The sequence below is a fragment of the Lutra lutra genome, chromosome 4 (genome assembly GCF_902655055.1).
Source record: "Lutra lutra chromosome 4, mLutLut1.2, whole genome shotgun sequence".
In the NCBI taxonomy this organism is placed as follows: Eukaryota; Metazoa; Chordata; class Mammalia; order Carnivora; family Mustelidae; genus Lutra; species Lutra lutra.
This window is the reverse complement of record NC_062281.1, coordinates 157,127,785-157,143,919: the sequence shown is the minus strand read 5'-3', so window position 1 is coordinate 157,143,919 and position 16,135 is coordinate 157,127,785. Positions and strand designations below refer to the sequence as shown.

Genomic DNA, 16,135 nt, shown 5'->3' with positions numbered 1-16,135 from the left:
AATATTGCTATGTATTATTTTAACTAATATTTAGCTAGAATATAATTTTCTGTCCCTTTATTTTCCCTTTTCTATGCCATTTCTCCAAAAGATGATTCTCTGCGGTGCCTGGGTGGCTCAGTTGGTTAAGCAACTGCCTTTGGCTCAGGTCGTGATCCCAGAGTCCCAGGATCAAGTCCCACATTGGGCTCCCAGTCTGCTTCTCTCTCTGACCTTCTCCCCTCTCATACTCTCTCTCACTGTCTCTCTCTCAAATAAATAAATGAAAGATCTTTTAAAAAAAATAGATGATTCTCTGGTGAACAACATACAGTGGACTATTTTTAAAATCCTATTTGAGAGCTTTTAATAGGAGTTTAATACTTTACTGAGATTTAAATATGCATGATTTTTTTTTGCTGTCATATTTTCTGCTCTCTACTCTGTTTTCCTGTGCTCCTTTATCATATTACTGCTTACTGATGTATTGACTAAGTTTTCCCACTTTTTTTTCTTTCTAGAAGTATGTAGGTTATTTTTCTCTTCTCATTTCTAGACATATGACTTTGAATTACATGTGGATACACACCTGTGAAAAGCTCCATTGGCAACTAGGACATATGGGTTGATTAAACAGACTATGTGTCATCTATACATATTTGGAAAATGAAGGACTAAGTAGATATCAGAGTAGTTACAGGGAGAAATTACAGTAGGAGAGACTGCTGAGAACAGAACTCTCAGGAACGCCAACCTTTAGAGCAGATGAAAAGAGGCGCTTACTGAATGAATCAACCTGAGTGGCAGGCAGAGCATTAAGAATGAGTGGTATCCAAGCAAAATTCCTGTAAAGAGACAAATTAAGAAAAAGCCTAATACTTTATAAGCTACTTGAGGACAGAGCTTATTTTTATCCAGTATGTAATAATTAAATCCTTGGTGGACTAAATCTTATAATATGAAATGTGTATAATTAACAGGTTTTTTTCTCTTTGCTAATTTTACTTTGACTTATAGCATAGTCTGAAGTGTTGCCATCGGGATACTGTTTCGCTTTTCTATTAATTAGTGAAATCTGATTTATTAAGAAGTGTTTTTAGATGATTTTCAACTATTACACAGGTTATGAATAAGAGATTGCTCTTATATTCTTAGCTTGATATTGTTTTCTGAAAAATATAATTTATGTTAAAATAATTCTAAAAGTAAAAAATAAAATAATTCTAAGCATAATTATAGACATACATATCATAAATTTCTTTCTAGTGTTTTCTTTTTTCAGAAATTGTAAATATAAAAACAGATTCAATTACCAGGCACCCCCTAGTGGCAGTAAAATAAATAAAAATTCTTATAGGACATGGTTTAAACTGTAGTGTTCTCTAGATCTACAGTTCTCACCAAACCTTGAGAATAAAATGGTTTGTCAGTAAATAATTTAAAAACATATCACAAGTTCAAAATAATTATAGTAATTAATTTAAGGTTATGCATGGATTTTTTCAATTGTCTCCCATGAAATCAAATCAAATATACATCACCAAAAAAAAGGGGGACATACTCTCTAGTTTTATGGAAAGATATATTAGATTAACACACTAAAAGAAAAACAACTTGGATTTTAGTTAGATTTTAATAAAATGTACATTAACATGATTTTTTCATTAATAGGAGCTTCTGCATGTCCCTCCTCCCACTCCCCAGATACTCTGTGCTTTTATGACTTCTGTTTAGCTTTGAATTTTATTTGTCCTACTGTTCCAACAAAGGAAACAGCATCATTATAACTTGGTAAAAATCCATTAAGCCAGGTTGGAAGATCATGGCAGAGTAGAAGGACCTTAGGCTTGCCTTTTCCCAGGAATACAATTAGATAATTATCAAATCATTCTAACCCCAGAAATTCATCTGAAGACTGGGAGTACAAACTCAACAACTAAAGGTAGAGAAGAGGTTACATGAAAGAAGGTAGGAAGTGTGGAGATACAGTTTGGGAGAAAAACAGACTATGGCCACCACAGTGAGGAGGAAGCCTGGGTCCTGGAGATGGGTGACTAGCACACAGGAGAGCAAAAGAGGAAAATCAATCCCCATAGCAGATGGCTGGGAAAGCAAGAAGAGCCGAATTTCATGACTTCTTGCAGCAAGTGGACCTAAAGCCTGGAGTTTTAAGGGTCCGCAGACTTGGCTGGAATAGAAGCCAGAGGGCATTAAGCTACTCTTGGAAAGATGGCAGGCAAACAACCCAAGGGCAAAGAGTAGAAACAGTGATCTGAAGAGCTCCTGGGGGACACAGTGGGTAGGCTGTTTGCTCATTTTGGAGAGCATCCCAGAGAAGGAGCATTCATGGAAAGGCGACTCCAGAACAAAGGAACTGGCCAGCACCATTTCACTACCTGCCCCTCAGCATGACCACAGGATCACCTGTAGGAACCAGCACAGCATGGACACCTGCTACCTAACTTGATTACACCAAGCCACACACCACCCCCATGCTCCAGAATAAATACCCTTCCCAATCATGCTTGCATCAGTCCACTGTGGCAGTCTCCAGCTCCAGAAGATAGCCCAAACCTGTGCTCACACCGTGTCTCCAAACATGGGAGTTTTGTGGAGCCTCAGTTCCATGGAGGTGACAGGTCTCACTTCACAAATATACCAGAGCACACCTCATTTAGAAGTGGAAACACTGCCCACAACAGGCAAAGAGAGCCTCTACAGATAACTGACCTGAAGATAAAGCAGGCAGGACAAAACAACAGAGCACAGCCAGCACACAATGGAGACACTTCTGCAAGTGTCAGGCCCTGGGGAACAGGAGAGACAATACTGCATGGCATTAGAGGGCTTCTTAATAAAGCCATTACCCTCAAGAAGAGCAGATACTGATGACTCCTAACACACAAGAACAGGCACAGAGACTTAGACAAAATGAGAAGACAGAAATATTTATCCCAAATTAAAGAATAGGACAAGGCCAGAGCCAGAGATCTAGGTGAAACAGATAAAAGTAACATGCCTGGTAGAGAATATAAGGTAGTGATCATAAGGATTCACTCTGGACTTCAGAAAAGACAGAGGACATGAATGAGATCTTTAACACAGAGATAAGTAATAACATAACAGAGATAATGTGATCAATAAACAAAATGAGAAACATACTTTATGGAATGAATAGCGATGAACAGCTTCTGGGAGAAGCAGAGGAAAAAATTAATGACCTAGAAGACAAGAGTAATAAAAAGTAATCAAACCAAACAAAAGAGAGAAAAAAGAATTACACAAAACAAGAAAAGACTTGGAGAACTCAGTGACTAAATCAAAGGTAATAACATTCATATACAAGAGTCCCAGAAGAAGAAGAGAGAAAAGGGGGCAGAGAAATTATTTGAAGAAATGATAGCTGAAAACAGAGGTGCTTGGGTAGCTCAGTCAGTTAAACGTCTGCCTTCAAGTCTTAATCCCAGGGTCCAGGGATTGAGCTCCATGTTGGGCTCCCTATTCAGTGGGGGGCCTGCTACTCCCCCTCTTTCTCCCTCTGCCCCTGCTCATAATCTCTCTCTTGCTATCTTTCTCATAAATAAATAAATAAATAAATAATTTTTTAAAAAAGAGCTGAAAACATCCCTTATCTGGGGAAAGAAACAGGAGAGGCACAGAAAACCCCCATTAAAGTCAATAAAAGCAGATTCACACCAACATATAATTAAACTATGGCAAAATATTGTAATGAAGAAAGTTTTTAAAAGCAGCAAGAAAAAGAAGACTATAACTTACATGGGAAACCCATAAGGCCAACAGGGGATTTTTCAGCTGAAACTTTCTAAACCAGAAGAGAGTGGCATAATATATTTGAAAGTGCTGAATGGAAAAAATCTACAGCCAAGAAGCCTATCCAAGAAGGCTATCATCAAATAGGAGATATAAAGAGTTTCCCACACAAACTAAAATGAAAGGAGTTCAAGACCACTAAGCCAGCCTGCAAGAAATATTAGAAGGGACTCTTTGAGTGGAAAGGAGAGACCTAAAGTGACAGTATAACAGCAGGAAACAGAAAAGTAGTAAAAAATGAATATTTCTGTAAAAAGCCAGTCAAGGAACTCATAATATAATAGAATGTAATATATAACACCATATACCTCAAATGTGGGGAGGAGTAAAAAAAATGGCTTCAAGCTTAAATGATGATCAACTTAATATAGATTGCTGAATGAAGAAGACGTTGTATATAAAGCTTATGGTAACCACAAATCAAAAAGTACTAATATATATATGCAAAGAATAAAGAGAAAGAAATCAAAATATATCACTAAAGAAAACCATGAAAGAAAGACAAGAAAGGATCAGAGAAAATCTTCAGAAACACCCACAAAACAAGTAACAAAATGACAACATGTAAATGGAGTAAATGCTCCAATCAAAAGATAAAGGGTGGGGCGCCTGGGTGGCTCAGTGGGTTAAGCCTCTGCCTTCGGCTCAGGTCATGATCTCAGGGTCCTGGGATTGAGCCCCGCATTGGGCTCTCTGCTCAACAGGGAGCCTGCTTTCCCCCCTCTCTCTCTGACTGCCTCTCTGCCTACTTGTGATCTCTCTGTCTGTCACATAAATAAATAAAATCTTAAAAAAAAAAAAAGATAAAGGGTGATGGAATGGATTAAAAAAAAGTGACCCATTTATAGGATGCCTGGAAGACACTCATTTTAGACCTAAAGATGCCCAAACAAACACTGAAAGTGAGGGGATGGAAAAACATTTATCATGAAAGTCGATGTAAAAAGAAAGCCACAGTAGCAATACTTATATCAAACAAAATAGCCTTTAAAACAAAGACTATAACAAGAGATAAAGGAGGACACTATATAATAATAAAGGGGACAATCAAACAAGAAGATATAACAAATACAAATATTTATGTACCCAATATGGGAGCACCCAAATACATCAAACAGTTAATAACAAACATAAAGGAATTAATCAATAAAAATACAATAATAGTAGGAGACCTTAACACCCCACTTACATCAATGGACAGAAGGAAACAATGGCTTTGAATGACACACTGGACCAGAGGGATTTAACAGATATATTCAGACCATTTCATCCTAAAACAGCAGAATACACATTCTTTTCAAGTGTACATGGAACACTCTCCAGCATAAATCACATATTAGGCAAAACAAAACAGGCCACATCAAATTTAAAAAGAAGTCATACTGTGCATCTTTTCTGACCACAAGACTATGAAACTAGAAGTCAACCACAAGAAAAAATCTGGAAAGACCACAAATACATGGAGGTTAAATAACATGCTACTAAACAATGAATGGGTCAACAAAGAAGTAAGAAGAAATTTTTAAAAAAGTACATGGAAACAAATGAAAATGAAAACACAATGGTTCAAAATCTTTGGGATACAGCAAAAATGGTTCTAAGAGGAAGTTCACAGCAATACAGACCTACCTCAGGAAGCAAGAAAAATCTCCAATAAATGACTCAACCTTAGACCTAAAGGAGCTAGAAAAAGAGCAAAAAACAAAACCTAATGCCAGCAAAATGAAGGAAATAATAAAGATTAGGACAAATAAATGATATAGAAACTTAAAAAACAACAGAAAAGATCAATGAAACCAGGAGCTGGTTCTTTGGAAAAAATCAGTAAAACTGATAGGCCTCTAGCCAGACTCATCAAGGAAAAAAAGGACCCAAATAAATTAAATCACAAGTGAAAGAGGAGAAATAATGAAGACTACAGAAATATAAACGATTATAAGAGAATATTATGAAAACTATATGCTCACAAATTGGATAACCTAGAAGAAATGGATAAATTCCTAAAAATAAATAACCTACCAAGACTTAAACAAAAGAAATAGAAAATTTGAGCAGACTGATTACCAGTAATGAAATTGAATCAGTAATCAAAAAACTCACAACAAACAAAAGTCTAGGAACAGACAGCTTCAAAGGCAAATTCTACCAAACATTTGAAGAAGTGCTAATAACCTATTCTCAAACTACTCCAAAAAAAAAACAGAAATGGAAGGAAAATTTCTAAATTCATTATACAAGGCCACCAGCATTACCCTGATACCAAAACCAGATAAAAATACCTCACCAAAAAAGAGAAAGAGAGAGAGAGAGAACTACTGGCCAATATTTCTGATGAACATAGATACAAAAATCCTCAAAAGGATACTAGCAGACCAAATCCAACAATACATTACAAATGTCATTCACCACAATCAAGTAGGATTCATTCTTGGGCTGCAAGGATGGTTCAAAATTTGCAAATTAATCAATATGATACACCATATCATAAGAACCATATGATCATTTCAAGGATAAGAACCATATGATCATTTCAATGAAAGCAGAAAAAGCACTGGACAAAGTACAACATTCATTCATGATAAAAACCCTCAGGGGCGCCTGTGTGGCTCAAGGGGTTAAGGCCTCTGCCTTCGGCTCAGGTCATGATCCCAGGGTCCTGGGATAGAGCCTCACATCAGGCTCTCTGCTCCGCAGGGAGCCTGCTTCCTCTTTTCTCTCTCTGCCTGCCTCTCTGCCTACTTATGATCTCTGCCTGTCAAATGGATAAATAAAATCTTAAAAAAAAAAAAAAAACCCTCAAAAAGTAGGTTTAGAGAGAACATACAAAAGGCCATATAGAACAAAACCACAGCTAACATCCTCCTCAATGGGGAAAAACTGAGAGCCTTTCCCCTAAAGTCAGACAAAAAGACAAGGATGCCCACTCTCACCACTTCTATTCAACATAGTGCTCAAAGTCTTAGCCACAGCAATCAGACAACAAAAATAAATACAACGCATCCAGATCAGCAAGAAGTAAAATTCTCACTATGCATATGACATGATACTATATAAAGAAAACACAAAAGACTCCTAGAACTGATAGAAAAATTCAGTAAAGTTGCAGGATACAAATTCAATCTACAGAAATCTGTTGCACTTCTATATTCCAATACTGAAGCAGCAGAAAAAGAAATTTAAAAAATAATCACATCTACAGTTGTACCAAAAATAGTAAGATACCTAGGAATAAACCTAACCAAACAGCTGAGAGACCTGTATTCTGAAAACTATAAACATTGATGAAGAAATTAAAGATGACAAATGAAATGAGAAGACATTCCATGTTCATGGATTAGAAGAATAATACTGTTAAAAGTCTATACCAGGGGTGCCTGGTAGCTCTGCCTTCAGCGCAGGTCATGATCCCAGTGTCCTGGGATCCAGCCCCACATCAGGCTCCCCTGCTCAGCAGGGAATTTGCTTGTCCCTCTCCAATTCCCCCTGCTTGTATTCCCTCTCGCTGGTCTCTTCCTCTCTCTGTGTCAAATAAATAAATAAATAAATAATTTTTTTTTTTAAAGATTTTATTTATTTATTTGACAGAGATCACAAGTAGACAGAGAGGCAGGCAGAGAGAGAGAGAGGGAAGTAGGCCCCCCGCTGAGCAGAGAGCCCGACGTGGGACTCAATCCCAGGACCCTGAGATCATGACCCGAGCCGAAGGCAGCGGTCTAACCCACTGAGCCACCCAGGCGCCCCATAAATAAATAAAATCTTAAAAAATAAATAAATAAAATGTCTATACTAACCAAAGCAATCTACACATTTAATGTAATCCCTATCAGAATACCACAAGCATTTTTCACAGAATTAGAACAAACAATTCTAAAATTTATATGGAACCACAAAGGGCCTGAATAGCCATAGCAACCTTGAAAAGGAAAAGCAAATCTAGGGACATCACAATTCCAGAATTCAAATTATTTTACAACGCTGTAGTAATCAAAAGAGTATGTTACTGGGAAAAAAAAGACACAGATCAATGGAACAGAACAGAAAACCCAGAAATAAATAACACCTACATGGTCAATTAATCTATGGCAAAGCAGGAAAGAATATCCAATGGGAAAGACAGTCTCTTCAAAAATATTGATGGGAAAACTGGATGGCAACATGCAAAAGAAACTGAACCACTTTTCTACATCATACAGAAAAATAAATTCAAAATGGATGAAAGACCTAAATGCAAGACCTGAAACCATAAAAATCCTAGAAGATAATACAGGCAATAACTTCTCTGACATTAGCCGTTGCAACTTTTTTCTAGGTATGTGTCCTGAGGCAAGAGAATCAAAAATAAAAATAAACTATCGGGATTGCATCAATATGAAAAGTTTCTGCAGAGTGAAGGAAACAATCAATAAAACCAAAAGGCAAACTTTCAGAATGTGAGGAAATATTTGCAAATGACATTATCCAATGAAGTCTTAGTATCCTAAATATAAAGAATTTGTACAACTCAACACCCAAACACCAGACATTTCTCCAAAGAAGATATACAGATGGCCAGCAGACACATGAAAAGATGCTCAACATCAGGGAAGAGCAAAGCTAAATCACCATATGCTATCACGTCACACTTGTCAGAATGGCTAAAATCAAAAAACACGAGAGACAAGTGTTAACAGGGATGTGGAGAACAAAGAACCCTCCTGCATTGTTGGTGGGAATGCAAACTGGTGCAGCCACTTGAAAACAGTATGGACATTCCTCAAAACTTAATGTTTTAATATTTTTAATAAATAGAATTACTCTACAATCCAGCAATTGCACTACCAGGTATTTACCCAAAGAATACAAAAACACAAATTCAAAAGGATATATGCACCCATATATTTATAGCAGCATTATTTACAATGGCCAAGATATGGAAACAGCCAAAGCGTCCACTGATGATGAATAAAGAAGATGCAGTATATATATACAATGGAATATTATTCAGCCATAAAACAAAATGAAATCACTATTTGCAACAATGTGATGAGGCTAAAGAGTATAATGTTAAGCAAACTAAATCAGTCAGAGAAAAACATATGCCATACGACTTCACTCCTATGTGGAATTTAAGAAACAAATGAGCGAAGGAGAAAAAGAGAGAAAGAGACATAACCAAGAAACAGACTCTTAACTGTAGAGAACAAACTAATGGTTATCAGAAAGGAGGTGGGTAGAGGGATGGCTTAAATAGGTGATGGGGCTTAAGGAACGCACTAGTTGTGATTAGCTCCAGGTGATGCATGGAATTATTGAATTACTATATTGTACACCTGAAACTAACATAACATCATAGGTTAAATGGAATTAAAATAGAAACTTTGGAAGAGATTCATAAAGACCACTTTAGTGTTGTATTAAATACTCATTTGCCAATAAAACACTGCATTTCATAAGCACTATAGGGCCCTGCTTGCCTAGGAACTGAGCAATTTGACAATCAAAGGAAGGTCAGCCACATTGCAATGAAGAACAATTCCATTAGCCCAAGAAGACATTTTAATAAATCAATTTAATCATAAGACTAAAAAGCAATGGATTATAATCAATAATGTCTCCTATCTGCTCATAATTATGTGGACTACAGATTGGGTGACAGTGATTACACTCTGTTAACTAAATTACAAAAATAATGTCCTGACTAAATACAGAACCATACAAATAACTCCTTGTTTAACTTAATCTCATGTAGCGTTGATATCAACATTGCTATAAACACAAGGACTACTACTGTTTGGCTGTTTGCAATAATGTACAAATTCAATCTCCCATTAATATGTGATCTTAACATGGAAAATGAACAGTGACTGATTCTTAACCTAACCTTAACAGTGATTAAATTCTTAACCCAAAATGAACTATTAACAGACTATCAAATACAATTACATTAGATTTAACTTTTTTCAGTTCAGTGATTTCTACTTTGGTATAAGCCAAATTTAATTTTTTTGCAACTATCTACCTGTAATGGCATAATCTATAAGAAATATACATTTGGTCTTCTCCCCCAACCTCCACAAGAGCTCCCTAGAACCCTTGGAACTTTCTAAATGATAAGAGTATTACAGATGGAAGGAGAAGGGGGTCTTTTGTTATTCATAACAAGCCCCTTTCAGCCACACAAGAGTTTGCTCATGAGTTAATGACTATGAGAAAAACCCTCAGGATGAGGACTGGTTGCAAGGGAAAGCAAGCAAGTGATTAAAGGGCTGGAACTTTCAGCTACCTGCATTCTCCCTGCCTCCACATTTGTAGGGAGGGCGGAGGGGCTGGATGTTGAGTTCATTATTAATAGCCAATAATTTAGTCAATCCTGCCTATGCAATAAAGCCTCTATAAAAAAAACTCTAGCTGAAGTGTTTTATTTTTATTTTTTCTGGAAGTGTTTTAAAGAGCTTCCAAGTTGGTGAACAAGAATGCATCCATGTTGTGAGGGTAGCACTCCAAACTTTAAGCTCCTGTGCTCAAGACACTTCCATATCTTGTCCTATATATACCTGTTCACCTGGCTGTTCATTTATTTCTTTAAAATGTGTTTTGTAATAATTTGGTAATAGTAACTAGAGCACTTTTCCGAATTCTGTGAGCCATTCTAGCAAATTATCAAACCCAAGAAGGGGGCTGTGAGAACCTCCACTGTATAACCGGTTGTTCAGAAGCACAGCAGACAACCTCAACTTGAAATAGTGTCCATTGTGGGAAGAGTCTTATGGAACTGAGCCCTGAACGTATGGGATTAGATGCTATCTCCAGGTAGCTGGTATCAGAATTTATTTAAATTGTAGAACATCAAGCTTCTATTGAAGAATTGCCCAGTGTGTGGGGAAAGAACCCCATACATTTGGTAGCCAAAACTGCTCTGTGAGCAGCATAGTAGAGAAAAACAGTAATTTTCTCCTCCTACTGTAAGGGCCTATTTAGCCAGAGCAGCCCCACCTTGGTTGAACAGCCATTTTGTTGTTTATGCAGTAAAACTTAAACTGACCCTGCCCCCCCCCCCCCACTAGGGGAACTTACTTCAAAGCAAGACAGGGAAATCAGTCCCAGGTAACAAAGCCCAAATAAAAGGGTGGGTCAGGTCAGGTGGAGATAACACCCAAATGCAGGGATGAGTCCCGTCAGGTGGAGACAGCCAATCAGTAGAGCACGCATACTGTCTCCCTAGCTACTAAGGAGTGTGGCCCCCGCCTTTTGGGCTCCAATTCTGACCAAGGTGATAGGCTAGTTCAAATGTCTACTAAAGGGTAAATTGTAATTCAATTGGTCACTTATGTGTGACCTAGTATGACTGTGCAGCTTTCTCTGTGTGTTACAATCTCATTGGCCACCTGTGTGTGGCCAGGCCCAACCACCTGGCCTTTACTCTATAAAAGTTAGTCTGTGAGGCAGGGAGGGGTCACCCTCTCTGTAAGGGGCAGCCCCCACTGATCTGTTTGATGGTCAGTTTGATTCTTGATGCTTGGTGCAAAATAAAGCTTTGCTTGATCTTCGCTTTGTATCAGTCTTGCTCCTTTGACCATGGACCCATTACTGGGGGACCCAACACTACTATATAATAATAAAGATATTTAATACGGTAGGAAAAGTTTGAGAATATCCCAAGTTTAGGCACACAGGTCTCCCTACTAAACAAAATCACCAAGTAGTATTAAAAAAGAAGTAAATGTGTATAAAAACGGAAAAAATCTAAGAACAACTTAAACATAGTTCTGGAATGATATTGTACTCACAAATATTATTACTCTATCATTAACATCATGTACTTTAGATCAGTTTGTTTCACTTAGCAATAATAACATCATATATAATTTAATATCAAAATCATTTACCATTCTATAAATGTCCCGAGTTTCACTGTGAATAATGAAAAAAGAACAAGATACTTTATTCCAAAAAGAGATAAAGTCTTAATAAAAATGCTGTATCAGTGCTTTTCAAGCTGTATTCTGCAGTGCCTGATGAATTTTCCTCAAAGGTTTGCCTTCTTTAGCCATGGGAGAAGCTAGAGTTCCATTTTCTCAATCTCTTCCTTCCAACACTAGTCCTTCCCCATCAAAAAGAACACTATCATTTTTTACTATTTTTCCCATAATGGAGTTTTGCCAAAGATTTTCTTTGGAAAAAAATTCCACCACTAAAATCAAACTATCTAAACCAAATAGTTTGAAAGTTTATGTAGTTAATAGTTGTTGGTGAGTTAAAGCTTCAACAAGAGTTTGATTTGATTTCATTTTGGTATTTATATACAGCTTAAAGCAACTTAATAATCAAACTTATTTCAGATTCTCAGGAAAAGTAAACACCTTACCCAGTATGACTAGATGATGAAGGTGGTGGCAAGTCTGGTGTAAGGACATAAAGACTGTTGTTTTTTGGCAAATGTAGCGATTTTAAGACGGTCTGAAAAAGAAAAATAAAAGACAAACAAAAAAATGACTGTTGTTGTACATTACTTTTCCCCTAAAGTTCTTAAAATTTTTCAATATTGTAGTTTTTTGAAACTTTTAACAATTTCCTAAACAGAATAATGCAGCACTATTAAAACCAAGTAACTTGTTTCTCCTATATATACCATAAATAAGCATAAATATGAACATTAAAAAATATAAATTCTTTAGTTCATGATGAGATACAATAGATAAGAACACAGTTGAGAGTCATTAATTTCTTCATTGAAGAAGTACACCCTTGAAACTAATATGCACTTCATTCCAGGATTATTTTAGCAAAAAATAGCAATGTGGGTTGTCAGAGATGATAAGACCTAGAAAAGATCATAGGGAGCACCTCAACCTTATGACTTTATAGATGAGGAGTTGGGAGCCTGAGCAGTAAGGTGACTTGGATGAGGTCTCTAGTTAAGTGTTACCTAGGTCACTTAACTCTTACTCCAGAGAATTTTTTTGTTAAAATGACCCATCTAGGGTGAAAAAACTACTCTTGGAATACACCTGAATTACATCTTGAAAACCATACAAAAGTTCACTAAATTTTTTGGCCATAAAAGTTCACTAAATTTTTTGGCTATAAAATTACTACATACCGGGGCGCCTGGGTGGCTCAGTGGTTAAAGCCTCTGCCTTCGGCTCAGGTCATGATCCCAGGGTCCTGGGATTGAGCCTCACATTGGGCTCTCTGCTCAGCAGGGAGCCTGCCTCCTCCTCCTCTCTCTCTCTGCCTGCCTCTCTGCCTACTTGTGATCTGTCTGTCAAATAAATAAAAATCTTTAAAAAAAAATTACTACATACCTTTCAAATTCCTAACTTGACAGTAAAAACTAACATAGTTCAAACCTTTTTTTTTTTTTTTTTTTTTTTTAAAGTAAGCTCCATACCCAGTGTGAAGTCCAACTTGGGGCACAAACTCACAACCCTGAGATCAAGACGTGAGCTGAGATCAAGAATTGAACAGTTAACTGACTCTGCCTCCCAGGTGCCCCTCAAACTTTTTTTTGATAGCAAAATATATTAAGAAACACATTTTTTATTTTTACATTATAATCCAGGGCATACATATTTATTCTACAGATATTTATTGAGCCACCTATTCTGTGTCAGGACTATTCCAAACACTGAGGATATAGTGGTAAACAGAACACCCTGATCTCTCTTATAGAGCTTTACATTTTAGTAGTAATAAATAAGGTAAGTAAGCTATGTCACTGAATATTAAAAAGTGATAATTCTTGGACTAAAGACAGATCAGGGAAGGAGGGTAAGGAATATGGGGTTAGGAAGTTTTGTGATTTTAAACTGGATGATCAGGGTGGAGCTCACTTGGAGAATGTGAAAACTGAGCAAAAATGTAAAAGGGTGATGAAACAAATCATGAGAAAATACAGAAAAACAATATTTCAGGCAAAGAAAACACCACAAGATGCTTAATGAATAACAAGAAGTCCAATGTAACTTGATGTCCAATGTAACAAGAAGTCAAATGAACACTGGTAGAGATAAGTCAGAGAGAGAACAGTCACAGTAGGGATAGGAAATGTGTTGAGCTATGGTCTTTGACTTTTACTCTGAATGAAACAGGAAACTACTGGAGTGACATGATCAGATTCACATTTAAAAAGAATTTCTTTGTCAGCTATGTTGAAAACAGATGGGAAGGGGTTAGCAGTGGAGGGTAGAAACACACAGAAGGCTAATGGAATTTATGAAGATAAGGGTGATAATGGCTTATGTCAGTGTGATAGTAGAAGTGATACAAAATAGCTAGATTCTGGATATATTTTGAAGATAGTGCCAAAAGCATTTCTTGACGCACTGACTGAATACGGGTTATGACAGAAAGGAGTCAGTAATGACCCTAAAAATTTTATTTTTATTTATTTATTTATTTATTTATTTGACCCTAAAGATTTTAGACTGAACAACTGGAAGGATGAAGTTACTATCAATTGAAACGGGAAAGACTGAAGGTGAGGACTTCCATTTTGGGCACGTAAGTTTGCAATGTGTATTAGGCATTTAAGTGAAAAAGACAAGCAGCTGGATATATCAATCTGGAATTTAGGGAACAGGTCTGAGGTGGAGATATCAATTAAAGATATAAAACTGCACATATACATGCACTTAAAAATCATTACACTGGAAAAGATCACCATTGAATTTAGTTATGTGATCACTTCACTAGTACTTTGACAAGAGCACTAACAATTCTCTGCCTAGCCTGGGCTCAGGAGGTCTGGGGAGAAAAAGAGACAAGAAATATAAACACGCCTTTGGGGGAAGTTTTGTTATCAAGGGGACTAAAGAAATGGAGCAACTGTTGGAAGGGGAAGTGGGATCAAGAGAAAAATGGAAGAAAGAACATCATTTTATGGTTACATTCTATTAGAGATAATGACCTACTAGAGGAAAACATTGATGATACAGGAAACACATAGAAGAATTAAGAGTGAAGTCCTTGAATAGGCCAGAAGAGACAGAGAATGTAATCCAAAGCAAACATGGAGGCATGGTTTTTGAAAGGAGACTGGTCAGGCCATCTAGAGTAACAAAAGAGCATGTGTGTAAGATGCAGGTAAGTAAACAGAGACGAAGCTGGGAGCTTATAGAAATTTTCTTGTATTGCTTTTGTTTTGTGAGTGAAACAAAACAAGTAGTCAAGCTGAGAGTGAGAATAAAGGAGAAGTGCTTTAAAGGTCTAAGGAAAGGACAAGTATAAAAAAACCATTTAGGAGTGTGGATAATCCAGGTAAATTTACTGTGATTGCCTAGCAACATTAAGAGACTCTCTAAAGATCATGATCATGAATTTAAAGATACACCAATACCATGATTTTGTTTGCCTGCAGCCATATTCAGCCATAAGGTACAGAATAGATGGAGTTGAATTTATTGAAAATAAGAATTTTTGTCATACAGGATCCATAAAGGGTTGAGACTATATGCAAGACAGTGATTATAATGATTAATTGTGGGATTTAATTCACTCTAAGGAAGGAAGAGAGGACATGAAGTTGGTAATGATCATGAACAGATATAGAAACAATGGACCAGAGGCCTAAGTAGTGTGGAAAGATTGCTGGAGTGAAAGTACCAAAGAAAATGAGCTAGAAAGACAAGAGACGGTAGGCAGAAAATAGAAGCCTGAAATTAAGATTTGAGAATCATAATTAAATAATAGGACCAGGGGAAGTTATAGCTGATGCAGGGTAGAGGAAAAGATTTCTGTAGGAAAGAAATTCAAATAACTAAGAGGCCAAGGTACTGAAGAACCACTTATAAAGAGTAAATTACTAAGAATTAAGACAGAGAACAATTATACAACAGGACCTTAAAATCATCAGGAAATAGGGGAGATAACCTCAATAAGTAGGTAATGACCTTTTAACAAGAAATTCAACACTGAAGATTTTTTGAGAGGAAGGACTACAAAAGGTCTGGAAGTGGAAGTGAAGTACAATAAGGACACATATTGTACCAGATAATCTAGTAGTATGATGGCTGCTAAAGAAAAGCAGTTAACACTGAGAAGGCTATAGTGAAACAATGTCCTCAGGAAGGCAGGTTTCAGTCAGAGGAAGATGGTGAAAGAAATTCAGGGAAGAGGTTGACAACAGAAGGAATTTGGCTAATGATAAAATTAGTTCCATAGGGAACAGCAAATAGGTTTCAGGTATTGTAAACAAAAAGGACAGAGATAGATACTACCTAAGCAGAAACTACAGAAATCTGAGTGAGGGATGATATGAGAATCTTAGACTCCTTGAAGTGACTGGCATAAACAGGGAGAAAAGATGTAATAAAATTAGTCCTGGTTTAATCAAACAATAATGTTA

At 36.7% G+C, this 16,135-nt stretch overlaps 1 protein-coding gene across 1 annotated transcript in view; it reads right to left on the bottom strand.

Moving 5' to 3' along the window:
* FAF1 (Fas associated factor 1) overlaps positions 1–16,135 on the bottom strand; it is a 478,510-nt gene that overhangs the window by 278,788 nt on the left and 183,587 nt on the right. Inside the window, exon 6 of the mRNA XM_047728777.1 lies at positions 12,155–12,246. Coding sequence (XP_047584733.1) covers positions 12,155–12,246 — 92 coding nt within the window. The remainder of the gene's footprint in view (positions 1–12,154; positions 12,247–16,135) is intronic.